The 27247-nt window shown below is 41.5% G+C and overlaps 1 protein-coding gene across 1 annotated transcript; it reads right to left on the reverse strand.

Annotated features, from left to right (window-relative positions):
* Positions 1–805: 805 nt before the first annotated feature.
* Positions 806–23677, reverse strand: LOC128736295 (uncharacterized). The gene is made up of 9 exons (XM_053830771.1): positions 23572–23677; positions 22752–22757; positions 12076–12178; positions 11557–11808; positions 10777–11366; positions 2013–2318; positions 1488–1748; positions 1156–1247; positions 806–1072 (listed from the first exon to the last, which is right to left on the reverse strand). Exons 1-9 carry the CDS (start codon positions 23675–23677, stop codon positions 806–808), a joined length of 1983 nt encoding a protein of 660 aa, XP_053686746.1.
* Between the last annotated feature and the right edge of the window lie 3570 nt (positions 23678–27247).

Below are 27247 nucleotides of genomic sequence, written 5' to 3' on the forward strand. Positions count from 1 at the left end.
CTCAGGTACGTTTCCTAAAAGCTGGAAGCAATCCTTCATCTATCCTGTGCACAAAAATAAAATAAGGTAAGCTGCTACAACTACCATGGAATCGCGTCTCTGTGCTCCGTTTCCCAGTTGTTCGAAAATATTACACTCAACTTTTTCACTCACAATTGTCATAATTATATTGCGGAGGAACAACATGTTTTTATTTCACTCTACAAACACCAACCTCATGGTTTAGGGGTCAGTCCCGGCGTAGTGCTTAGCATTCACGCCTCTCACGCCGAGGACCCCGGTTTAAAACCCAACCCCGCAGAAGTCACGAATGACCCGATTGTGACTCGCAATCGATATTTTTTGCCGCAACATCTGGAGTTTCACATGGAAGTAATTTAGGCCCCTTAATATTCCTACTATACCTCAATGATATCCACCTACCCCCCCGAATGGTAAATTATTCTATTCAATTTGAAAAACATCAATTACAAATAACTTCTAAATTTAAAATATATCAGATATGTTAATCTCTAATCAATAATTTAAAAATACGCTATAATTCATAAATATTTATTTAGTTATTCTGCATAACAACTCTAACATTTCAGGTGAAAAATGTAAATAAATAATACTATACTTTCATATTACGAGACCAAATAACAACGACACGTATTATCAACAATTGAATCAATTGAAAATTAAACTATAGTGCTAACACCAACCGAAAACTTGCGTCAATTCATACTAACAAAGATAGTTTCTCAGAATCCCGGAATCATTCCACCAGCTACTCTGTTTCATCTCAGCCCATTCACTCAGCACTCTAAATAAGAAAATACTTTGGTCCTATAAAATTTCGACAGGTAGGAAAACCTGGTGGAAAATCGATACCGGTTTGCTGTGGTGGTGTGTCTGTCACACTGAGCAGCACATCCAGCCCCCGTGACCACCCGGACCAAGCGCCCAGATCTCGCAGCATCCACAGACCGGCATTGGCAGCAACAAATCGCAGCACCGCCAATGACCTTTTCTCGATTTTGATCGTGTCCCTCTGTATTGGCCGGTCGAAATTCCGGTGCACTGCTTCCAGCTGGAACGACACGAACAGCCACATGTAAAAAGCGGTAACAAATTTAAATTCGGTAGTGAAACGACGAGACAGGCAGCACCCACCTGGTTTAAGCAACCCTTGTCAGAGCAGCGGGTTGCTGCCAACAGATAGAATCGGTAGCCGTGAAGATGATAGGAATGGTCAGAATCCGGATCTGCGTGTGTGTGGAAAAGATAGTAATGAGTTATGTAGTCAGAACGCTTTCAATTCGTAACTGGGATGATATAATCTTGTTTCGTGTGGCCTTATTAAAATGTGAAATGGCTTTCTAGTCGTCTGGCATTGGGACTTAGAGGCAATTAAATTGGAAAACTTTCTCAAAGAAATTGCGATAACGTAGGCAACGAAGCAATAACATTTTTGATTCCGAAACAAAATCCTAGAGAGACATTACCTTCGTTAATTAATACCAATTCAACTCGATGACCTGTTTCGATAGTCTCAACGTGAACACATTCGCATGACTTGTCAAGCGTCGTTGGCCAATGACATTTACTTGGCACCTGTTGGCTGTGACCGTTGGCGCTATTTATGCGACTGCTATTACCACAAAGGTGTGGCACTAACTCGCCATCCCGAATGTTTGACAGCATCAACACCGTAGGAAAGATGAAACTAAATCCATTGACGGAGTAGGAGATATCGTGAAAATGTTCTAGAAGTAATAAAAAAGAGTTTAAACTCTTTCGATTTTTATGAGAGTCGTTAAGGTGTCAGTTTTTATTAGCTTGCAAGAGTTATAAATCCGGTTTAGCGATACTGGCAAAAATGTTTTCAATTACAAGCAGGGAAAACCAAACCTCCGCTGTCATGTGTAGAAAAAAACGAGAAAATTCTTGTTTATAAAAAAAGCTTTAAGCTGGCACCTTACAATGTTTCACAGCATGAAAAACGTCCGCTAACGCTGGCTGGGGCTTACCACCAAAGATCTCCCTTTCAATTTTCTGCTTCGAAAGAATCAGTTTAATCTGCCTGTCGACGGTACGCAGCAGCGGCGGAAACTTATCCTTTCCGGCGGTGTCGTCATCGTTACTGGCCCTGGCACCGAGTAGGCAGACCTGCTGCTCATAAAGTTGTCGGTACTGCGGCTGCTGCTGCTGCTGGGATCCGATCGAAAAAGGGGTTTCCTCGCAAATCGACCGTCCCACGTTGAATCCCAACGGATGCTGCTGCTGTTGCTGATTTGGGTACAGTCCATTCGAGGCCACTTCCTGTGAAAGTGGGCCTACAATAGGGATACGAGAGATAGAGTTTTTAAAAGGAAGGTGGTTGGATTAAAAATTAAATTTAAACTTAATCATTTCTATCCGGATATGGGAAGCTATGGTCTGGATGATACAGCGTCACTACTAGGTACTGTTGGTTACAGTTTTTATTGCTATCTGTGCTATTGAAGGGGAACATTTCTAGTTGGTTTAAAACATTTCTAGTTACTTTAAGCTGTAACGACGCGTTAAGAGGAAATCGTCGTCGAAAATTTTTGAAAGAATCATTTGGTTATAATTTTTTATACCGATAGCTTGTACAATCAACGGAGGAAACGGTAGAAGAAACAATGAAACAAATGTGTTGATAGTGTCCAAACGGAATGGGACAAATCGTCAAGACAAAACACGAGTCTGGTCTAAACAATTTTCATTTCAGATTTAGATTCTAGAGTCATTCTTGACTTTCATTTTTCGGTAATGTCCTTCTAAAATTTTTAAGTGTACATGCTATGATCATGTCTTTCTTACTCAAAACCCTGCTTTAATTTTTTATCTGATCACTAACCGTGTTTATTTAAAACATAATACTTTGAACTTTTTTTTAAAACTAGTCCAAAAACGTTATGAAATAATAATAATAAACAGAAGAAGCTAACTACGCTCAGCTGCTAAGATATCTAAGATAACTAAAATATTATTTATGGTCCGCATCCAGTTTTAAAGGTTTTATTTTTGGCAAAGAGAAACCACTTTCTTTGCCACAAGTAAAACGGTTAAAGCACTATGTGTCTTCATTGAACCGTAACAACCCAGATAACCAGATATCGTAAATCGAAGTATGTAATAAATCGCATATAAATGAATATGGAATCAAAATTGTATATCCTTCTAATTAAAGTAGATGCAATGCAATAACAAAATCGCATTAAATTTCGCATTAAGGCACGCCGAAAGTTTTCAAATGTCCTCATTAAATCAGAAATCAACCGTTCTATAATTAATATACAGCAAGATACGCCACTACGCATTAGTATGCTCATTGTCACAATTTAACGTTAACTTGACGTTAACTTTTAAACATTGTATCTCAAAAGTAAGACTGATAAATCTAATAAATGACTAAAAACGAATTTTTGTTACGTAAAACCTTCTCAGCTTTCTAAAAAAAATTTAAAAACCGCTAGGAGATACAATGTTCTAGCAATTTTTCAAAATTTGTGCTTCAATCCAGTGTTTTTCCTGAAAAATTCAATAAAGTGCTGACCCTGTATAGTAAAGTGTAGTAGGTCACAAAAATAGGACGCTTGCATAAATTTTATCTGTAAGTCTATTTCGTGAAAGTATATCCATACCATCTTAAATTACTCCAACTCAAATCTTTCTCTCTTTACTTTAACTACTTTTTGGTACTTAGAGAGCGGTCAATCATTAGGTGCTCCCATATAGTTTGCCTAGCATGTAACCGCATGCATAAAAATCGAAAGGATTCAAATCTGGTGAAGGGGCAGCTCACTCTTTAGAAGAAATAAAATACGATAAATTGTTCTCACACCAAGCCTGTGTAGCTTTTGCCTGGTGAGACGATGCAGAATCTTGCTGTAAACAGTATGGTGCATTTTTGCAGTGTTTTCGTAGGAAGCAAACGGTTCTACGTTATCGTTCAAACATTATCGATGTAATATTTCGTGTAGATTTTAACACTATGAATTACATCGATTGATATTTCAATGAACAACAGCGAAACCTTCAAATTTTTGCACTCTGGAAATATTCTAGAACCTTTGAACTGCTAGTTTGTCCCGAGGCATCTTAGAAAGATGTGCTGCATATATCCGTTGCGGTGCGTTGCGGAAAAATGTTGCTGCATTTTGTTGGTTGCGGTGATCTCCCAACTGTAAAATGATTTTTAAGGAATACAACAACTAAGGAGGAGGTACGGGTATAATGTTGTTCGAAAAGGTACAAGTACTTCAAAGACATGATTTAGTCATAGACTAACAGACGTAACAGCTCGAACACATTTTCTAACAAAACATCGTTTCATTAACACCCCTAAAACTTAGAAAAAAAAAAAAAAAAACACTGGCATCACCTGGTGCAGTCTTCGCGCATTTTCAAAATGGGGGTTCGCCAAAAAAGGTTGGAAACTGCTGATATAGACCATAAATATTTCGGGGCAATGGCAGCTGGAATTGGCACCCGTGCTGCCACGAAGTGTGTGACGCATATATTGGGAGTGACAGCATTGTTAGAATAAAATAAAATTATGTATTAGGCTATCTAATATAACTATCGGAAGTTTAGTTAGTAAAACATTTGGGTACAAACATGCGGGGGACGATTCTTAATGATTTCAGCCAATATTGGACTTTTTTGCTGTAGTCACGATCAGTGAGTGATAAGAAAATCCCGGCCAGTACCCACACTTTGGGTATCACTGCGACATGTCAGAGCATGGAGAGCATGGATATCAAGAGGCTAGAGCTACCGCCGCACCGCGGGTTGAAACCCAAATCTAGGTGGACAAAAGTAATTACGCTTAAACCGTTAGTCCTAGGTATAAAGTATCTTCGGAGAAAATTTGTTATTTCAACTTTCGCATTTTTTGCTGTATATGGCATTAGGGTGACCATCATAGTAGGCGTGTGCAAAATATAAACTTTTTTATGATTGAAGTTAGCTGAATAAAATTTTCAGCAAAGTTAAAGAACATTAAATTTTGAGTAACTTTGCTAAAGAAATAAAAGCCCTATCTTTTATGGTTGATGGACTGGGGCAATTTAAAGTTTTTTGGTCGGGGTGGACCTAAAAAATCCGTTTTTTCTTAAATCTTAATCTTAAGGAATCAGGTCGCTATCTACTTCGGTTCTGAAGCTACAGACAGTTTTTCTAAAAATATATGCTTTTTTCAAATGTCAATAACGTGAAAACTGCTCAAAAGCAGCACATGAAATTTTGTATGGATGTTTAGAAATATATTGGCCACCGAAATTAATTGAGATCGCATCGGTCCAGGTCGGCCCTTTTTTGCTAGACTGTATTGAATATGAAGTAAAAATTACCGTTTTACTTACCAAAATCACAATTTTTACGGAAATAAGATAGATTAAAAAACTAAAATAATTCTAAATATTTGTATTTAACTTAATCATGCAAAAAAATACAAATCAAAAATGAAAATAAAGCCGGCCTGGTAACTTCCCACAAATCTATTGGCTATTGGCGATAGTCGATGAAAGAGGACTTGGGACAGCACTTTGTAGGCGGCATTCAGGATAGTGATGGCTCGGCAGTTCTCACAATCCAGCTTATCACCTTTCTTGTAGATAGGGCAGATAACCCCGTCTTTCCACTCCTCCGGTAGTCGTTCCGTATCCCAAATCTTGACAATCAGTTGATGCAGACAGCCGGCCAACTTGTCCGGGCCCATTTTGATAAGTTCCGCTCCAATGCCATCCTTTCCCGCTGCTTTGTTGTTCTTCAGCCGCTGGATGGCTTCTTTAACTTCCCTTATCGATGGGGGTGGCAAATCTTCGTCGCTTGCTGCACCAATATGGTCACTTCCTCCGTTATCATGGCCTTCCGCTTGCACGCCATTCAGGTGTTCATCGCAGTGCTGTTTCCACCTTTCGATCACCGCACGGTCGTCAGTCAAGATACCTCCATCTTTATCTCTGCACATTTCGGCCCGCGGCACGAAGCCTTTGCGAGATCCGTTGAGTCTCTGATAGAACTTCCATGTGTCGTGAAAGCGGTACAGCTGTTCGAGTTTTTCGCACTCCTTCTCCTCTTGGTGGCGCTTCTGCTCCTTGAAGAGTCGGGTTTGCTGCCTCCGCTTCTGTTTGTATCGCTCCAAATTCTGACGGGTGGCTCCACGCAGCATTTGTACCCGCGCTGCGTTCTTCTCAGCCATATCTGCTGGCATTCCTCGTCAAACCAGAATTAGAGCAACTATTGCGAGCTAATGACACGCGCAAGTTTTATGAGAAGATGAACCAAACTCGGAAGGGCTACACACCGAAACCTGACATGTGTAGGGACGAGGGAGGGAATCTAATTACAAACGAGCGCGAGGTGGTCGACAGGTGGAAGCAGTTCTTCGATGAACACTTCAATGACGAAGTCGCAGAAGGAGGCGGAACGGAAATTAACCTAGGAGCGCCCATGGAAGATAGTGATGTCCTAGCACTTGATCTCCAAGAAGTCAAACGAGAAATCAGGCTGCTGAAGACCAATAAAGCGGCTGGGAAGGACCGCCTACCGGCAGAGCTTTATAAACATGGCGAAGAAATGCTAGCAAAGGCTCTACACTGGGTTATTTCTAGGATTTGGGAGGAGGAAAAGCTACCGGAGGAATGGATGGAAGGAGTGGTTTGTCCCATCTACAAAAAGGGTGATCGGCTAGACTGCTGCAACTATCGTGGTATTACGCTGGTTAATGCCGCCTACAAGGTACTCTCCCAGATCCTGTTACGCCGGCTGTCACCGATAGCACAAGGTTTCGTAGGGAATTATCAGGCGGGTTTCATGGGGGTTCGCGCAACTACGGACCAAATTTTTACTATCCGACAGATCTTGCAGAAATGTCGGGAGTACAACGTGCCCACGCATCACATCTTTATCGATTTCAAAGCAGCATACGATACAGTCGATCGAGACAAGCTATGGCAGATAATGCACGAATACGGTTTTCCGGACAAACTGACGCGACTGATCAGAGCTACATTGGATCGAGTGATGTGTTTCGTACGCATCTCTGGGACACTCTCGAGTCCCTTCGAGACGCGACGAGGGTTGAGACAAGGTGACGGTCTATCCTGCATGCTGTTCAACATCGCTCTTGAGGGGGTGATCCGACGAGCGGGCATTGAAACGAGAGGCACGATTTTTACCAAGAGTAGCCAACTTCTAGGCTTTGCAGATGACTTCGATATCATTGCCAGGAACTTTGCGACGGCGGAGGCAATCTACGCCAGACTGAAAGCGGAGTCTAGGAGAATTGGGCTAAAAATAAATGCGTCGAAGACCAAATACATGAAAGGAAGAGGCTCAAAGGAAACAAATGCGCGCCTCCCACGGACGGTAACCGTTGACGGCGACGAACTAGAAGTGGTAGAAGAGTTCGTGTATTTGGGATCGCTGGTGACCGCCGGCAACAACACTAGTAAGGAGATCCAGCGGCGCATCCAAGCGGAAAATCGGGCCTACTTTGCCCTTCGTAAAACGCTACGATCAGGAAGCATACGCCGCCGCACGAACAATGTACAAAATCATTATTAGACCGGTAGTTCTTTATGGACTTGAAGCCGTGACGCTGCTTAGGGAGGACATACGCGCCCTTGCCTTGTTTGAGCGGAAGGTACTGCGGACGATATTTGGCGGAGTACAAACTGAAAGCGGAGAGTGGCGGAGGCGTATGAATCACGAGCTACAGGCACTGCTCGGGAGACTCCCATCGTACATCTAGCGAAAGTTAGCAGGCTACGGTGGGCCGGACACGTCGTAAGGATGCCGGACGACTGTGCGACGAAAATAGTCCTCTTCAACAACCCCACCGGCACCAGGAACAGGGGGGCCCAACGTGCACGATGGCTCGACCAGGTCGAAAGCGATTTGCGACTTCTGATACGACTAGGAAATTGGCGACGAGTGGCCCAAGACCGAGTTGAATGGAGACGAGTGCTTGAAACAGCACGAGCCACCCCGGCTCTATGCTGCTGAAGAAGAAGAAGAAATTCCTCGTCAAACCATTCGTTACGTCGATTCGGTGCCACACTACCTAGGACGTTCTCCGCCACGCTTTTAATGGTCGTTTTCACTGCATTCCAACAGTGCTTAAGAGGGGCTTCATCCAGCTCACCCTTTTCCGACAGCGCGGTTTCGAGAGATAACGCGTAGTTTTCGACGACCTCCGGTTGCTTCAGTCGCGCTAGATTATACCGTGGCGGGCGGCGGTATCGTATGTTGTTCACAACAGATAGTTTTTGACGTATTATTACCATCACTAGGTAGTGATCCGAATCAATGTTAGCGCCCGGATAGGTTCTGACGTCGATAATGTCTGAAAAGTGCCGACCATCTATCAGAACGTGGTCGATTTGTGATTCTGTCTGGTTGGGTGATCTCCAGGTGTACCGATGGTAGAGGTTATGCTGGAAGAAGGTACTACGTATGGCCATGTTCTTGGAGGCGGCGAAGTCGACAAGTCTTAGGCCGTTTTCGTTCGTTCGCGGGTGGGCGCTGAACCGTCCAATCACCGGTTTGAATTCCTCCTCCTAACCAACCTGAGCATTACAGTCCCCGATGATAATTTTGACATCATGTCTAGGGCAGCGGTCGTATTCACGCTCCAACTGCGCGTAGAATTCGTCTTTGTCATCATCGGTACTTCCGAGGTGAGGGCTGTGCACGTTAATTATGCTTATATTGAAGAATCGGCCCTTGATTCTTAATCTGCACATTCGGGGGTTGATCGGCCACCACCCGATCACCCGCTTCTGCATCTCGCCCATCACTATAAAAGCTGTGCCCAGCTCGTGTGTATGGCCGCAGCTCTGGTAGATGGTATGACCATCTCTATACGTACGTACCATCGTTCCTTTCCAGCATATCTCCTGCAGCGCTACGATGTCGAACTTGCGGCTCTTCACTTCTTTAGAAAGCACGTGGGTACTTCTGAGGAAATTTAGAGACCGACAGTTCCATGTTCCTAATTTCCAATCGTTAGTCCGTTTTCGTCGCCTGGGTCTTTGCCGATTGTTCCGATTAGAGTTATTATTATTACTTACGGAGTCCATTGCTTTGGTTTTTTTAGTGGTTCAAGCTTGCAAAGCCCGCAACCAACCACACAGTATCGCCGGAGGGCTGACGTAGCCCTCCTCCCCTGTCAGCATACGACCTCCACCGGGGTTGGTTACCCGATCTCCACCGAGGTTGCTCGTATCTCGGCTGGTACCACGAGGAGGTAGGGGTAGGAGTTGCTAGGTAAGAGGCTGTGAACCACTGTGGGGTCTATTTTATGCCCAGTGCACAAGGCACCGAAGGTACGCATTACCAAGCCGTTTACCAGCCCGGTATCCTCCTTACAAGGCTTGAAAAGCTGGAAGTTTCCGCACCGTTTTTCAAGTGGCTACACTCGTACCTAATACACCATAGGATGAGTGTGAAGATCGGGTCCGAGTTCATCTCTTGTGTACCACAGTGGAGCAGCCTTAGGCCGCTGCTCTTTTTTCTTTTTGTAAATGAACTGGCAACTGTTCTGCCACCAGGCTTCCAGTCTTTTTAAGCCGACGATGTAAAAACCTGTAAGATAATTAAAATAGACTCCAACTGCATTGAACTACAAGCTCGCATTAAGTTTGTAATCTACAAGACACTGATTCACCTGGTGACAGTCTACGGTAAGAAGCGAAGACTCTTGCGCTTAATACATTGCGGTCACTTGTTACCAGACTTGAGGATGAAGTGTGACCTAGCCACATGAGCCACGAGTTGCACTAAGTGTATAAAGATAGGCTTGTTACGTACCAAGCATGTCGAACGAACGACCAGCGAAGACGTAAGCGCGTTTTGTACTTGTGTTTATTACTCAGAAATTTTTCGACACTTATATAAGTCTCATTGGTGAGAAAAGCATATCTCGGTATTATTTTTATTTTCCCTTCGCGCAGTGTGATGAAAATCATTCAGTTGCATAGCAAAAACCATTAATTGAAATTTTCCTTCGAAAAGTAATTCAAAGCATCAAACAAAAACTCGGGGAAAACAAAAATAATGCATATTGATCTTGGCATTTATTTGGCACTATTTCTGTTCGAAACAAAATCTTGTAAGAATAAGTTAAAAGTTCTTTTAAATCGTTTTGCTATAAAAAGTGCACGGCTTAGATGAAACTTGGTAATGCGAACATCGCGTCCTAATGATTTGATCATTATCATTGCAGTTTGCGTTCTCGACAGGGCAATTGTAATGCTTGAAATACAAGGTGCTAATTAAAATTATAATCAGAATTACGTCTAGTAAAACCACTCAACAGAAACGGCAAAACCGGTAACAAGCGGTATTTTTCCAATGGCCACTGATATCGCTGTGCAGCACGATGAAATCAAAAGCGAAAAACCAAAATACAAACCTGAAAACGAGACAACTGCAGTTGTCGGTTTCAATTTAATTTGTTTCGTCTTTGATCTTCTGCTGGGCGGACCACGCTGTTCGAAATTGAAACCGCGTAGAATATTTTGACTCAAAAATAAGCTATAACGCAGGCTGAATATTCGATGTAATACAATTATGTCTATGGTTGTAATAGTGACTCTTCCATTATGGTTCCCGACCCTATTAGTCAATTGTCTAGTATTTGCATTAAAAATTTTCTATACCTGTTGTAGTTCATAACTATATAAATCCGGATTAAACCAACTAATTTCATTACTCTGATATACCGGAGAATTTTACAGTAGAAAATGACAAACTCACCTTCACCACCGTTTGCAATCATCCTGAGTTTAAACCTGTTCGACAAAATGTTTTTACGACGCTGGAAACAGGTACCATTTTTGCCATCCTCGCTGCCAGCGAACAACCGTATCTGATAGTCCTTCGCCGAAGTGGCAGTTTGTAATATGAAATCAACACGATCCCCATCCGACAGGGCCATCCGCTGAACTACCAGTGGCTCTATTAGATTTCCATCGATTGCAACCACCGTAAGATGATGGTCTTGTATCTCGAGCCATCGTTCGCACCTCGTTTCATCGACCGGAGCAATGTAGGCGACACGGAATCGATATTTCACGCCACCAGCCAGAACCGGTTGAAGCAGTCGACTCTTGCCGTTTATCAGAAGCGATCCGCTGCCTTCGGATATAATCCAGATTTTATCTCCTCGAATGTTTTTAGTCAACGGATGCTTTCTTTGTTCATGAACCGTGTGAACGAGCAAGCCACCAACCAAACCCATTTTTCGTTCTTCACTAGAGAAGCCATGGTACAGATGCGTTCCGGCACGGTCTGCTTGAAATTTGTACTGAAAGGTGGTGTAACTCGCAATCGGACATTGGGTAACCCTAAAATAGTAGAAAATAAAAATATTCAAAGTTTGCCCAATGACATTGACAGATTAAACCAATCATTCCGTGTATGTCGTCAAGTGAGCGCTAAATCAACATCAATGGAGACGGTAAGCTTCAACTACCAGGCGTTTCCATTGAAAATTTGCAAAAAGTCACCCACCCGTTCGGTACACCACCTACTCACATCGGTACCCCATCCATGAAGGGCGTATGGCGTTGAGTTTGGCCGGTCCAGTGAATCGAAATACTTTGGCCTGGGACGCGATTCTCGACGTCAATCACAATGAAATCATTTTCGCACACGCTCAGCGTCGGTCCGGTGTGCTTTCCGTTGACAAGGTAGTAGTCATCGGCCCCAGTTCTGCCACCAGCGAACTGCCCGGCATCGACAGCGCCAGCCGGTTCAGCGTCGCTAATTATACTTTTATGATCCACTCTGTAATTAAACAAGCGGAACGCATTATATTTTGAGCGAAAATACAGCTCCGGTATAGCGGGGCTGGCGTTCCTTTCCTTGCAGCAGCAGCAGCTCAATTAGCCGTAGGGAAAGAAAACGCGGCCGCCGCTCGTTTGTTGACCAAACTAGCTAGGATAGTGTTTTGGTTGGTTAATTACTTCGTTGATGGTGCTGTCGCACCCTTTGTTATATCCGGATTTTAATGCAACAATTTCGAGGAGAATAATAAATATTGAAACTACTCACGAGGACTTGAAAACGGTACGTTTTTCCACTACCAGCTTGTATCGGCAGATGCGGGGCCAGTCTGCTCGGTTGCACGGTCTATCGCACGAGTCGAGGATCGCTTCTGCAAGTAGGGTAATTTTTATTACGAATATAAATACACGCAAAACTTTGGTAGTGACTGATAGTTGGAAAATGATTGCAACGTATTTTTACGAGCATAAAATTCATCTTCCATTTTTCTTTGTATATAGTATCACAACTACAAGCTAGTTCCATTCAATCTAGAAATACAATGTAAACATTATATTGATAATAGTTGATTCACGCATATCGAAATTTGAATTTTCAGTAGATATAATTCGATTATATAACTATATCATTTAAAGTTATATCAATTTTAAAAAGCATGGAAGATATCACCGAAACCGTACCGGCTAAACGTGTATTTTCGAAGCTTAAAGAATTTATTTGTGTATTTTTTATAATCAATGGCATAAGACTGAATTTTCGTGTAATAGTTAACTTTCAGTAATTGTAGATTCTATTCTTTCTTTTTTTACACGTTAATCGTGAAAAGGTGGATCAATTATAAAAAATTTGTTGTTGCTGATATGCGCATAACCAGGAAATAGTTATTTCAATAACAACAGCACAAACCTCCGTTTTAGTACAAAAAAACAAACGTAACTCTTGAGTTAAGATTATGGTCCACACAAAAGCCCAGCTATTACTGTCAATTTTTCGTTCAATTCCGTTTGCTCTGATGTTTTGACGGGTAAAAACGACTTATACGGAACAAAGACTACAAGAACTTGATGGAACTTGAAGTGAAGTGAAAAAATAATTCATTAGAACTAAAACGCTCCAAAAGCTGCACACTTGGGAGGTGTGTGGGAAGCCGCCATTTAATCAGTTGAAAAGCAAGCATTTTCATGTTTTTGGTGTATACGAAACGGTTACAGAAAGATAGCCTTCTTCTTCTTTTTAGGTGGCTTTCCGACCTAAGACAAAGCCTGTTGAACAAAGTTTCTCCATGTAACTCGGTTGAGGGCTACCGCTCTCCAATTCCTCGGACACCGAGTACTTTCCGCTAGATCTCGCTCCACCTAGTCTAACCATCTTGCTCGCTGCACTCCTGGTCGTCTTGTTCCCTCCGGATTTTAGGCGAACACCATCTTTGCGGGGTAGTTGTCCGGCATTCTTGCAACATGCCCTGCGCATCGTATCCGTCTAGCTTTAGCCACCTTCTGGATACTGGGTTCTCCATAGAGTTGTGCGAGTTCATGGTGCATCCTCCGCCTCTATACTCCGTTCTCCTGTACGCAGCGAAGATCGTTCTTGGCACTCGTCGTTCGATAACTCGGAGCACTCGCAGGTCCTCCTCGAGCATTGTCCATGTTTCATGCCCGTAGAGAACAATCGGTCTAATAAGCGTCTTGTAGGATGGTAAATGGCTGAATAATGCGCTCCAGAACCACCTAGAGGTTCCACAGCCCCTTATTTAGCAACTCCTATCTCGACCTCCTCGTGGTACCATCCGGGATACGTTTCTTAGTGGAAATCGGACAACCGGTGAAAACTAAGGTCGTATGCGGACAGAGAAGGGGGCACTCATGCAAAGGCTGAAGTGTAAACTCTCCGCCTGCCGGACGGTTCTCTTGACTCCCAGGAACCAAAGCAGAGGGTCCAAAGCCCCTAAAGGAAATGGTTGTAATAGCTGTTATCTATGGCTATTATGTAAAAATTTGAATGGATAAACCCCTAATCCAAGGTGTGATGCGACCCGTGCCGAGGGATGAATGGTGGAGGGGGGTCTATAATTTCTCTCGCCGCAACGGAGCCTGTGGAGTACCAGGGCGCCCTCCACAGCAATTTGCCCTTGCTGCATCAAGCTGGTCACTGGTGCAGTGGACGATTTCTTACCGTGCAAGCTCTCTCTGCCGAAAAACAAAACGAATGAGGTGGAGAGGAGAGTAGGGGAGGAGCAGGACTTGAACGACTCGCTAGCAGAGGTTCAGTCCTGATCCTCGTCTATCCTCAACACGCCAACTCGTTGTGAGTCGACAAACGAAGATGTGGCTCCTACTCTCTACTCACGGGTCGAGATTCACTCTGCCTGATCTCTAACTGTGTGCTGGAGGGTGGACTGAAACAAAAGGAGAGCGGAACAGTTATGGCCAGTAGGATGGCTGTACAATCGCTCAAACAATCTATAAAAAGAATATATAACGAGGAGTATCCACCCCTAGGTTACTCCAAAGTTGCCGAGTCTCAATAAGAGAGATCTCAGCAAGCTTACCGGTCTTGCGGCAGGACATTATCCGAGTAAATATCATCTTCGGAATCTCAGTTTCGTACAAGATGATATTTGACCTCGGAACACTTGCTCTGCTATCGTGGAGCACAAATAGTACGCAGGCTGCAGTATCTCAAAAAGGGGAGATCTGGTCGGCGTTGCCGATCAGGATACTAGGTTTATAAACCTAGTCATCCCTGATTGGCACATGTCTCGCTCCAGCTACCAGCCTTATTTATTTATTGATTAACTGATTGATAGGCTTCGCCCGTTATCATCATTAAAAATAATTATTTATCACATAAAATTTACATAAAACAATCTAAAACTACACTTAATTTGCTGCTTTGTCATTTGAACATTAACAATATCGCGATAATTATTAAATATGGACATCATTCTATATACTGGTTCGTTTCTAGCATAGTTTTGGACTCTATTTGTCAATTGGAAAGGCCTAACCCGCCTCAACGAAGAACGTCCATCGTACACGGTTATCTGACTCAACAGATATGGCGAGTTATACCTGCCGCTGAGTAGATCCTTTAGGAAAAGAGCATCTGTGGTACGTCGTCTGCTCTCTAAGCTTCCGTTCCAATCAACATGCATAACGACTTGTAATCGGGCATCTCTCCAGACCATCCTAAATTCCGAAGGGCATAGCGTATAATTTTTTTCTGAATTCGTTCGACTCGTTTCTTATGCACTTCATAGCATGGTTGCCAAATTATGCTCGCGTATTCAATACCACTAAGTGTGTCAATATCAATAAGTGATAGGTTACCTCGAAGCGCACAGTAAAATAATGAAACGGGGCATACCACAATAGTTCAAAATAATGGACGCAGTGGTAAGAGTACCCAACAGAGGAGAAGAGAAGCGTCTTGTACCGGGTGCACTTTGTACGGGGACTTAGTCTGCTCCACCGCAATTGCTTGGTGGGCCCATAGTAAGCACGACTTCCGCTGATAATACGCCTCCGAATCTTTTTTTTTCAAACTGGACAATCTTTTCTGTTTCGCGCTTTAGTCTGGTGTACTGTGCAGCCACCGCCGTGGATATTCTGCAGATGATATCGACGTCATCGGCAAAGCAGACGAATTGACTAGATTTGTTGAAGATGGTGCCCCGCGTGTTAATATCCACTCGGTTCATAACACCTTGTAGCGCTATGTTGAATAGAAGGCATGAGAAACTCTGTGTGATTCGAATGAATTTGACAATCCACCCGAAATCCGAGCACAATACCATTCATCGTAGTTTGAAACAGCTTGATGAGCTTCCTGGGGATGCTGTTATCGTCCATGATTTTCCGTAGCTCTTTCCGTCGATGGAATCATATGCGGCTTTGAAGTCAACGAACAAATGGTGCGTGGGAACTCTGTATTCACGGCCCTTTTGGAGGATTTGCCGCAGTGTAAATATTTGATCCACTGTAGATCGACCTTCGACGAAGTCGGCTTGATAAGTTCCCACAAATCTGTTCGCAATTGCTGATAGTCGTCGGAAAATGATTTGGGAGAGTACTTTATAGGCAGCATTGAGAACGGTGATCGCTCGATAGTTATCACAGTCCAACTTGTCGCCCTTTTTATAGATCGGGCAGATAACTCCATCTTTCCACTCCTCCGGAAGCTGTTCCGTATCCCTAATTCTAACAATTAGCCGGTGCATACATACGCTTTTCTGGTCCTGACTTGTTGTTCTTTACCTGCATGATGGCCTCCTTAAATTCGCCTATCGTTGGAGCTGGCACCTCTTTCCCGTTTGTTGCACCGTCGAAATCGCTTTCCCCCGCCGCCATGGTTCTCCGCCTGGGTGCCATTCAGGTGTTCGTCGAAGTTCTGCTTCCACCTATCGGTCACCTCACGATCGTCCGTCAGAATACTGCCAGTCTAATCCCGACACATTTCGGCTCGCGGCACAAAGCCTTTGCGGGATCCGTCCAGTTTCTGGTAGAACATTCACGTTTCCTGAGGAAGATGCAGCCACTCCAATTCCGCATATTCCTGCTCTACCAGGTAGCGCTTTTTCTCCCGAAAGATTTGGTTTCACTGCATCTTCTTCTGTTTTGTGTCTTTCCACGTTCTGACGTGTGCCACTGCGCATCTCGGCCGGGGATTGAAATCCCCGATGACGATCTTGATATCATGTTTTGGGCAGTGGTAGTATTCAAGCTCCAACTGCGCGTAGAATTCCTCTTTGTCGTCATCGGTACATTTGCGGTGAGGGCTGTGCACGTTGATGAAGCTTATATTACATAACCGGCCCTTGATTCTTAACCTCCCAAGTAGCACACTGTAGGTCCATTATGTTGATGCAACCGAATTACGACTGAAATTAGTTATATTTTGGTTACCACAACAACTTTGTAACAACCGTGCTAGTAGGGCTGCACATTCAAGGATTGATTAGCCACCACCCAATCACCCGTTTTTGCATCTCGCTAATCACTATGAAAGCTATACCCAAGTGCTCCATTGGAAGTTTTTTTTTTTTGAGTGGTTTTAACCCAAAGGGTCATTCACCACCATTGGAAGTTGAGAGATTGGCAGTTTCACGTCCCGAGTTTATAATCCATAATCCTTTTTCGTTGCGTGGGTCTTTTCCGATTGTTCCAGTCCGAATTTCCTTGTTGTTCGTTCCGAGCTTTAGTTTTTTCATGGTGGCGGCTTGCAAAGCCTGCTACACCAACCCCCTATTTCGCCGGTGGGCCAACAAAGCTCAAAAGAGCCCTCCTTCCCTATCGGCATAATACAGTCTTGGCTTCCACCAGGATTGGTTACCCGATATCCACCAAGGTTGCTCGTATCCCGACTAGTACCAGAAGGAGGTAGGGATAGGGATAGGGCTAGTACCAGAAGGAGGGCAGGGATTCCCTATGAGTTTTTTGCCTCGGAAATAAGCTATGCAGGAAGACGATGTGAAAATGTGCGTGCGGGAGTGTGTGGGTAGCAGAATGTCTGCACTCAGCACTGGCGCCTGTTTCTTTTACGCCTGCGTGTGCGGCGTAAGTGTTGAATGCTATGTTTCTTATCAGTGGTGACTCGTGGGGGTTTAGCTTACCTGTTCAACCAGCGAAAAATGCAAATCAATACTATATTACAAGCGTCAAATAAACATTATAAATAGCAACGGAATACGAAGGATGACTTTACCAGCAAACTCGTCTCTGAAACTTTTCGTTCAATTTACCTATTGAAGCAAATTCAAGAATAACCACCTTACTGCGATGCACGCACACGTTGGCAAATAGGTGAATAGGTAAATGCGTAAGTTGTTCAATGCTAAAGATGAACGAGTTAATGAAAAAAATTTGCGAATAATGCATGCCAACCGCGCTCTATTTTCAAATCCCCTTCGTAGGTATCAACATATTGTTCCTGGTGCTAGTATCAACAATCAGCACCAGGAATAATGCGTTGGTCTGTTTGTTCATTGTGATATCTAAAGCAACGTTCAAACGTCGTGTTGAACGTTTTGCTCTTCAGCTTCGTAACTAAACTAGATTCGTATTGCATATGCGTCGGTGCTAACGAAATTATGAACGAGTGATGCAAATAATTTTGTCGGGCTGAATTATGTTGCCTGTCCTATGAACAGGTTGAACATGCGGACGAGTCGCCACTGTTTCTTATAATCTTTTGCGTGTGAGTAGGCATGGTTGACTTCTCGCTCGATTCTCAACATTGAATCGCTGTTTTGTAGAATTACAAGTGCTCCTTAGAACTGAATTTCTTACTCGGGGTAAATAAATAAGAACGAACTAGAACGGACAGCTTATTGAGGATAGTCTTCGGTGATTCTGGAACATCTAGTCAAACTTCATGTCTCATTTTAAATCCTCTCTTAACTTTAATTTTAAAAGTGATTTTTAACCATATTTCAAGTCCCTATTCAAGTCAAATTTTAATCCCAATGTACCAATCCCAATGTACCAATCCCAATGATCCCAATGTCACGTTCTATGCCAATTTCAAATACAAATCCAATTTAAGATCTAGTTCAATTTGACATAAATCACGAACAAATTAATTCAAAATCTGGTCATATCCCAAGTAACAATTTTATACCTGGTTTTACTTCAATTTTATAAAGGTTTTATGGCAGTACTAATCAAAGTCTTGAGAGTCAAAGCACAATTATAACTGGTTATAAAATCGCAATAAAGCTGTTAATAAAGCAAAATTGTTGTAGTTGCTTATATTAACACGATAAAACTTGTTGGCTGCAACACGTCTCCTATAAACTTACCATATGTGTGGCGTAGCAATACAATATGCCTGTCAAACCACAATAAATCTGTTAGTTTTTTAAAGCTATTAAAACGGTAACACCATGACCAATTAGATTAATTGCTACTATTGTGAAGAATATTAAAATTAAACACTGGAATTATTTTTTATGCGAAGCCATATGTCATATTTTAGTATTTTGTTTTAGCTCGCAAACAAAACTCATCAACGCAAAGTGTTTTGCAGAAAGAAAGTTATCATCAATCGGGTTTCCTGTCACAAGAAGCAATTACAATGATTTTGGTAGAAATTAAGATTAACTAACTAAATATATTTATTTTATTTTCAAAAATTGCAAAATTTCGACTGCACGTAGGGTTTATTTACCTATCATATCAATATGCACGATCAAATTTAATACGCATATGCTGCAAACCAACGGAGACTTATGAAAATGTATTAATAATTCTGTGGGATATTTTATTATGGTCATTATAAACCTAATAGATCAGGATGATCTGACAATAAAACTTTAACTTTTCTGCTCACGGATGTATTTTCATATTAACAAAGCTGGCGGACAGAATTTGCTTTTTACCAGAGCAAACCGTATGCTTTATAGCTTTGTAGCGAATAGGTTCATTAAATAATGGCGAAAGCTGTCAAACAGCGAAAAGCATAATCGGTTATATTGCTTTCAGCTTTCAGCAGAATATGATAAGACCACTTAAGCTTATAACCTGATTCTTAGAGTGGTTATAAAGACCTTCAGCAGAGTGGGCCCCTTGCTCGGAAGGCAGTTTTATAGCCGTCATCAGGAAGTTCTAGCGGAGCTCATAGTTTCATTAGCGGTTCTATGAAATTGATCATGAAAACCACAAGAGAAACATGATAAATTTCAGAATTGTTACTTAGGAATAGATAGGGTATTGTCGTTATCGTCGGGCCACTGTTATGGTCGGGCCATCACGATTTTACAGTTTTAGTAACTCATGATATCTATGCTACAACCATTGTAAAACTTCTTACTGTGATAGCTAACTTTCCACAATATTGTGAGTTTCAATCGTGTATTCAAAACACCCGTACTGAATTCAGTGACTAAATCTTACAAAAAAAGTTTTCCAGGCGCAATGAACTTTTCTCCAACAAATGATTCATGAAATGCAATTATCGAGATAAATTTGGAAAATGCATGAAGTGTGTTGTGCTGCACACGAAGACTATAGAAAAAGCCCCTCCAGTAAGGAGTTTGGGAAGGTTAAGGTTAAAACTAGAAAAGCGCTATTTGTAAAGGTCGGGCCACTTGAGTAGTCATAGTTGGGCCACCATAATTTTAAACGCAGAAGCGCAATAATCGCTAGAGATTGTCTGTCACGTAAAATGTGATGAAATAAAGCAAAATGAATACGATAAAAACCTAGATGTTTGTTGTTTTTTCATTGTAGTTATACACTACGGAAAAGGCGATTGGAGCAATATTGATTTTACAAGATCGCCAAAATTTCGCAAAAATGCAATTAAAATTAACGTATTTGTACCTATATGAGCCGTTCTTCACGGAATTCATTCTTTTAATGTCCCTATATAGAATTTCAATTCGTATGTCGTAGATTTTCTGCGGTGGCCCAACCTGTACAACATGGCCCGACTATGACAACATTTTTTGTCTTCACGTAAATGACTATAACTTTTTTATTTTTCAAGCAATCATCTCAAAACTTTCCGGAAATATACCTTATTCTTAGACCTATGCAACGATGCATTTAGATTTCCAAAATTCCCTTTGAAACGTAACTTATAGGCGAATTCCAAAACATGGCCCAACCACGACGACATTCCCCTACGCATTATTGGTTGTCGTGAATGTCCAAACGAAAAGTTCACATCAGTTCACTGATATTTAGTGTAGTTTTTAAAACAATTAATAATTTGTTGTTTTTAATGGTATTAAATTTATAAAAAAAAAACCAGTGTTTATATTACGGTTAGAAGTAAGAAGTAAAACTATACCAAAAAATTGACTGTATATCAAAAACTTCCAAACTAGTTTTATTCCTAAACGTAGAGTTCATTTGCAACAATTCAAATCACACGAAATATTTCACTATAAACCTTTATACCAAAATTTATTTACAATAGGTACACCCTTTATGGATATTATCCATGAAATCCACATTTCTAAATATTGTTCCGACAAGAATCCATATTTCAACAGTTTTCCTTTTCAAGAGATAGAATAAGTTAGTCAATAACTTAGACCAAATATCTTAATTATTAACAAGATATAAATACCTATAATTTTTTTTATTTGTTTTTTATCTGTGACAAGATTTCATAAAAAATCAGAGGGGTCGTGTACAAGACACGACCGCATATATAGGTGACGCAGGACTACGTAAGTCTCTTTGTAGTGATAGTAGCATGTATTCATGCTTGTAATTATTCGATTCTTCAAGTATACATGCTATATGCAACATATATACATGCTACATGCGTTGTATGTGACATTTATCAAAGTAGTAACATTGCACACGTTCAATTCTCAAAAGATTGTGTATTTGAAAACAATTTAACAAAATCAAGAACACAAACTATTGCTTTCCTGCTACCTTACTGGAATTAAAGATTATTTTTATTATCCATGGTTTCCCACGTTAAAGAGATTTTACCAATTCAATCATATTTTATCAACAGCACATCTTTTCACTACATTTCTAATGAAACGGCAAGCATGCGTATTCATACAGAGTCGTATTATAACCGAACACTACAGCTGTAGCACATTTTTCCAACACAGATATCAAATTCGCCGAGGTTTAATCGTCCCTCAGTAAAGAATTTGCGATCTGTTGGGGCAACGAACTTGTGTCATTTTTTCTGGCACACTTCCCTAACACAGACATCAAATTGGTTTAATCGCGTTCGTAAGAAATCTGTTGGCACGAGGGGGCTTTGCCACTCTCTCTGGCGTACTTCCCAAGCAAGGACATCAAAATGGTCTAGGTTTAACCGCGGTGTTAAGAAATCTTGTTGAAATAAGGAAACTTTGTCACTTGTTTTGGTTTACTTCCCAAGCACAGATATCAAATTGGTATAGGTTTAGATCATCGTAAAGAATCTTCCAACCAATCACGAAGCGAGAATTCTGGTAAAACATAGGTTCATTATTTTCAATTTTTCAATAGTTCAGCATCAAGAATTCATACTTTTCTTCATTTGGGTCAATTCTTAGAAGATTTTCCGATCGATTGGTGTAAGAATATTGAAAATCGATCGGAAAACCGCTGAGTTATTAGCGCTCAAAACCTTTCATTTTTCGTGACGCTCGCATTTTTCGATTTTTTGGAATGACACCCTATCTCAAAACTTGCCGTAAAACGTAGTCCTACGTCAAAAAATTGTTACAAAAAGAAAAGCAAGCTTTTTCTTTTGATGGTATTTTAATAAAAGGTTTTAATTTATTGTTCAATCAATAACTTCTTTGAAATACTAGAACAGAAATTTCACAAGAGCTGTCAACGACTTGAACATCAAATATTAAAAGTATGAACAATATTATGACCATCGTTTTTTATATGCTGACTTTTAATATTATATTTCACGGTGATTGCTATAGTTTTTCCTAAGAAAGGCTACAGCCGTGGCAATTAAGGAAAGTTAGAAATGTAAAAAGTGAAAGCACCCTCAGCTCGGCACCGATTCAGACTCTCGCTGACTAATTCAAAAGTGCCATAAATTGCCCTGACAGTCATCATCATTTTACCACGCAAACAAAAACAAAAATAAATAGGTGTCCTTCTCATCAGCAGTTTGATGGATTTGTCTAAATCAGTTTGAAAGTACTGCCGCGAGCGTGTGTGTATGTGTGAAAATGAGAGCAGCCGGGTCAAATCGGTTTGTTAAAGGTATCCTACACTCAACACCGACCGGCTTCGCTCTGTTTGAGGATGGTCAGGATGATCTATGCCGCCGGCAGTAAACGAACTGAGCTCGTTGCTCGATACCAAGGAAAATTTATAGGAGTGGATGGGGTTAAGGCCGACCACCCACCGGCGGCATACATGTAAAAGTACTCTGTATGTAACGAAATGTTTCAAGTACATATGACCAATAACTTGAAACGCTTTAAGCTGTTTACCAACATAAATTTAAAAACAAACTTTCCGCTTTAATGTTTTGGGAAAAACAAATAGGTCGTACAAACATTTGTAAGAAAACTATATGCGGGTGTTTTTATTGTAATATATTAGTATGTTAAATTGTTAAATATTCTTGCATTTATATTCCAACGTAAAGTAGTAACTGTGTGAGTAAATTTTTCAGGCGAAAGATTAAAGCTTTCAAAAATCTTCTGCCCTTTTATGGTGCTTAGGAAAAATTAACTGCGTATCGATTTGCCATCGAATATGAATAACAAAACATATTGACCAAACTCATTGAAAGCCATAATTGATTGCCACCAAACTCATACAGGATCTATGTAGAGAAATATACTTTCCGTAAATGTAACATTCATGTATTTATAATCACAAATTTACTCGCGAAGCCAGCCGTACCCCGCAGACCCCTACTTCATCCTACATCTCAGTTAAAAATTGAATGTCTTAAACCGAATCTCGACATAAAAAATAAAGAATGTAACTTGGATTACGCAACAACACAAAGTTCTCTTCGTGGGTGGTAGAAACTAATTAGACAGAAAATAAATCAAAATTAATTCCTTTTCATCACGGGAAATTTGAAACAAAAAAAAAAGAAAATTTTTAGGTCTCAAATAGCACGAAAATATTCAATCTTCATATGTCGAGCGCGTTTAAAATAACTAATTTAAACCCCCATTTGACTGTTCCAAATTACTCATCGCTAGCATAACATGCTTTAACTGTCGAATGGTTCCAATTTAAACTAAAATTCAATCGATTAACATAACTTTAGTGATTAACAGCACACGTCACTCACAACTCGGTCCACGTAACTTACTTGGAACAATCGACGTATGGTGGATCACCTTCATCGCAGACCAAAACACTAGCAGCGTAATCAAAACTCGCTGTATTATCACCGCTATCGACCGTACCTTCTTCATTGCGTTTCGATTACGGTACACTCTATTCTACAGAATCAGTCACTTTTCACGTGTCGAACATCCCTGCCGACCAGCCACCCGGAAACATTCAACCGCAACTGGCGATGCGAGAACCGATCGATTGAGGTAGGTTACCTTATGCTCCAGCGAAGCCCTTCGTTTCGCATTTCCATGCGATGGCACGACGAAAACACGAAAAATAACAAAAACTGCATTTACGCCAGGTAAGCACTCTTCACTCACCGCACGATCAGTTCAGGTCGCGCGCGATTTTACCGGGTCGCCGAAGAAGTCATGACTGGACGCATTCAGGTGGATGTATGACGCGAAGAAAGAGCTTCGGTGATCGCTGAACTGCAATTTCTCCCACGAACCCTCGAATATTGCTGCAGCCTGCCAGCCAGGTGACGTTGGTTAATTCATTTCCTTATTAGCGTGAAAACGGGTTTCGTTATACTCCATGCTTTCTGTGCGCGCTGCCTACAGATAACAATAGTTTGTAGTTTTCCTGTTGAGATGCGAATGGTAATCGGGATGCAAGCGATGCTGAGTATTTTCACTTTTATTAAATGGTAAACATTACATGCCGATGTTGGATTTGCCAAGCCGGGCTGGTGCGGTTATGCAATTAATTGCGAATTACACTGTGCCCTACGTGCCACCGCTCAGACTGATGACGTTTCAATTTGGTTGTATATATTACTGACACAGACAGGAGTTTATCTGCCAATAACTGCTTCCTTTGGATGGTGGAAAACAAACACATAAGTAGTACTCGTTAATTAAAAGAAATTCCTTGTACACGTAAAATAGCGATTGTATTATTGCGATCATTTAATGATCAGTTTATAGCCAACAGTTAGGCATGAGTTATGATCTTTTATTAGTTAGCAACGAAAATATTCTACTTTGCTCATGTTCGGAAGATAGAGTTTATGGCGAGTTGTACTGAATGAATAGCATAGAATTAATTTAAAAAAATAGACACGTTGGCATCTTTTACTGACTCAACGATCCATTCGATACGGTTCAAAACAGGTAATTAGTTTAATGGGGCGGAACAATGCACGTTACATTAGAGCGAAACAGAGGAAAGTATGAAATTCTCCTAGCGGCTGACTACTTTTGGTGTCCATCTTTCATCCCCCCATCCATTCGCCTATCCGTTTCACTCTAACGTTGTCAGTAGTTGGTGGATTATCATAATTGAATGCATGTCTGCTCTGCTATTTATAATTCATGCTTTGCAGAAATCCTTCCGTTGTGTCCTTTGATGTTTTCCATATTTTTACCATGCGGTTTGAAAGCGGGTTTGTGAATAATACTGTCTCGATTTTTGGAGGTAAGAAAATTCATCATATGCTGTTGCTACTCGCCACAGTTCCTTTACTGTTGGAAACAATGTTGTAAGGCAATGTTTCCCAAATGGGGATTAGTGAACACCCTGGGGTTCACGAAAATGTAGCTTACAGCAGGAGAGTTTACGGAATCCCAACCAAAAAAGGTTGGGAAGCGCTGCTATAAGGGATTAAATATCCTCATTCCTGTTTTAATTCCTAAACTCTTAAACTTTAAAAGTAAGCCATTTTACAAAAAATGCATTACATTTTGACTTATTAATTACTTTACATTGGTAATAATACTGCTTCCTTACTTTCCTCGGAACATGCAACTTGTGCTGGGCGGCGAAGAACGATAGCCCCGGAAGCTGCCGGATGTCCGCCTTGACGTAAGCCTCATCATTCACGATAAGACAATGAGGCTTCGTCAACATCAGGGTGTACAGTTTCCGGACCCGTGACTTTCCCACCGTATTTTGTCGTTCGTCATGATTTGGAGCCTTGGGCACTTTGTACATATCCAATCCCTCACGGTCTTTGGCTCTCTGAACAAAAGACTTGGACAGATTCAACTTTTTGGCCACATCCTTGATTGAATCATTGGGATTCCGCTTAAACGATTTCACGATACGCTTGTGATCCTGATACTAATAGAACATCCATGCTTACCGCATTTATCCTTCCGTTCAATGCTTTGAGTTGTCTAGTAACGTTTAATCACACGACTCTCCGTTGACTGCACGATCCTGAGTTGTTTTCCGATGTCCCGATGAGAGAGTTGAGGATTTTCCAGGTACTTGCACAAAATAAATTCGCGGCGTTGCTATTCGGGTGACGCCATTTTTTGCAGTTTTCGAAAAACTGACAGTGATAAAAAAAATACTGTGTCAACAATACATTCTAAACTATTTTTATCCTAATTTTCAAGAGAAATTACCCTATGGCTAATTTCCTGCAAGGTTTTTTTCCGTGGTGCAATTTGATGTGGGACACCCTTTATGTCATAGCCAAGAGCTTTGCAACGGTGAAGGCAATCTACACCAGATTAACAGCGGAGTCTAATAGGATTGGGCTTAAACAGGTGTATCGAAAACCAACTAGAAGTGGAACAAGAGTTCGTGTATTTGAGAGCGCATGTGACCTAGGACAGCTGTACTACTAGGAACTTATAGCGATGTATTCAAACAGGAAATCGGACTACTTTGCCTATCGCAAAACGTTACGAGCAAAAAGCATACGCCGCCGTACGAAACTGACAATGTACAAAACTCTCATTAGACTGGTACAGTCAGTCCACAATAGTGTTCGACATCGGAACGAAAATTGAAGTCCGGGTTCCGGTTCGATCCGGTTAAAAGTCGGCAGGAACTTTGTTATTCCGACTATAAAGACTAATAATCCGGTCCGATTTGGCTCTGTTCAGGTTCCGAAACCAGAACAGTGCCAAATCGGACCGGAATAAAGTCGGAATAACAAAGTTCGTGCCGATTTTTAACCGGACCGGACCGGAACCCGGACTTCAATTTTCGTTCCGATGTCGAACACTAGTCCACAATCATGGGTCACACATAATTGTGGGCCATTTTAGCTCTAGCTGCTGATTAGCGTTTAAATATCACCTAATTATTGATAAAATTATTAGTGCTACTTATGAGTAACAATTTTAGCCATTACTGCGTATAATATTCACGCATTAATCGGTAGAAAAAGCTAAAATAACCCATAATTATGTGGAACCCATGATTGTGGACTGACTGTAATTCTTTATCGACTTGAAACTTTACCGTGTTCAAGCGGAAGGTGGTGTAGACGATATTTGGCGGATTGCAAATTGAAAGCGGAGAATGGCGGAGGCGTATGAATGTCGAAAATCGTTAGGCTATGGTGGGCCGAATACGTAGTAAGAATGTCGGGCGACAGTACAACTGAAACGCTTCTCTTTAACTGCCCTTTCGACATTGTTTTAAGTAACAGAGGGGCCAGGTCGAAAGCGACTTGCGGTTTCTGAAACGCCTGGAATACTGGCGACGAGTGGTGCAAGATCGAGGTGAACGGAAATGAATGCTTCAGACAGCACGAGCCACCCCTGGTCTATGCTGACGTCGACGACAACGACGATGAAGACGAAGACGACAATGAAGACAGAGACGACAATGAATACGAAGACGAAGACGAAGACGAAGACGAAGACGAAGACGAAGACGAAGACGAAGACGAAGACGAAGACGAA

This window comes from Sabethes cyaneus, chromosome 2, assembly GCF_943734655.1.
Source record: "Sabethes cyaneus chromosome 2, idSabCyanKW18_F2, whole genome shotgun sequence".
NCBI classification, from domain to species: domain Eukaryota; kingdom Metazoa; phylum Arthropoda; class Insecta; order Diptera; family Culicidae; genus Sabethes; species Sabethes cyaneus.

What these genes read in the sequence shown, in the direction of transcription:
- LOC128736295 (XM_053830771.1), bottom strand. Translation starts at nt 23,677, where the DNA reads ATGAAGAAGGTACGGTCGATAGCGGTGATAATACAGCGAGTTTTGATT. An exon ending in TTCATGGATGGGGTACCGAT is followed by an intron (nt 11,367 to 11,556) that starts GTGAGTAGGTGG and finishes CTACTATTTTAG; the next exon opens with GGTTACCCAATGTCCGATTG. An exon ending in ATTGGTATTAATTAACGAAG is followed by an intron (nt 1,248 to 1,487) that starts GTAATGTCTCTC and finishes ACACACACGCAG; the next exon opens with ATCCGGATTCTGACCATTCC.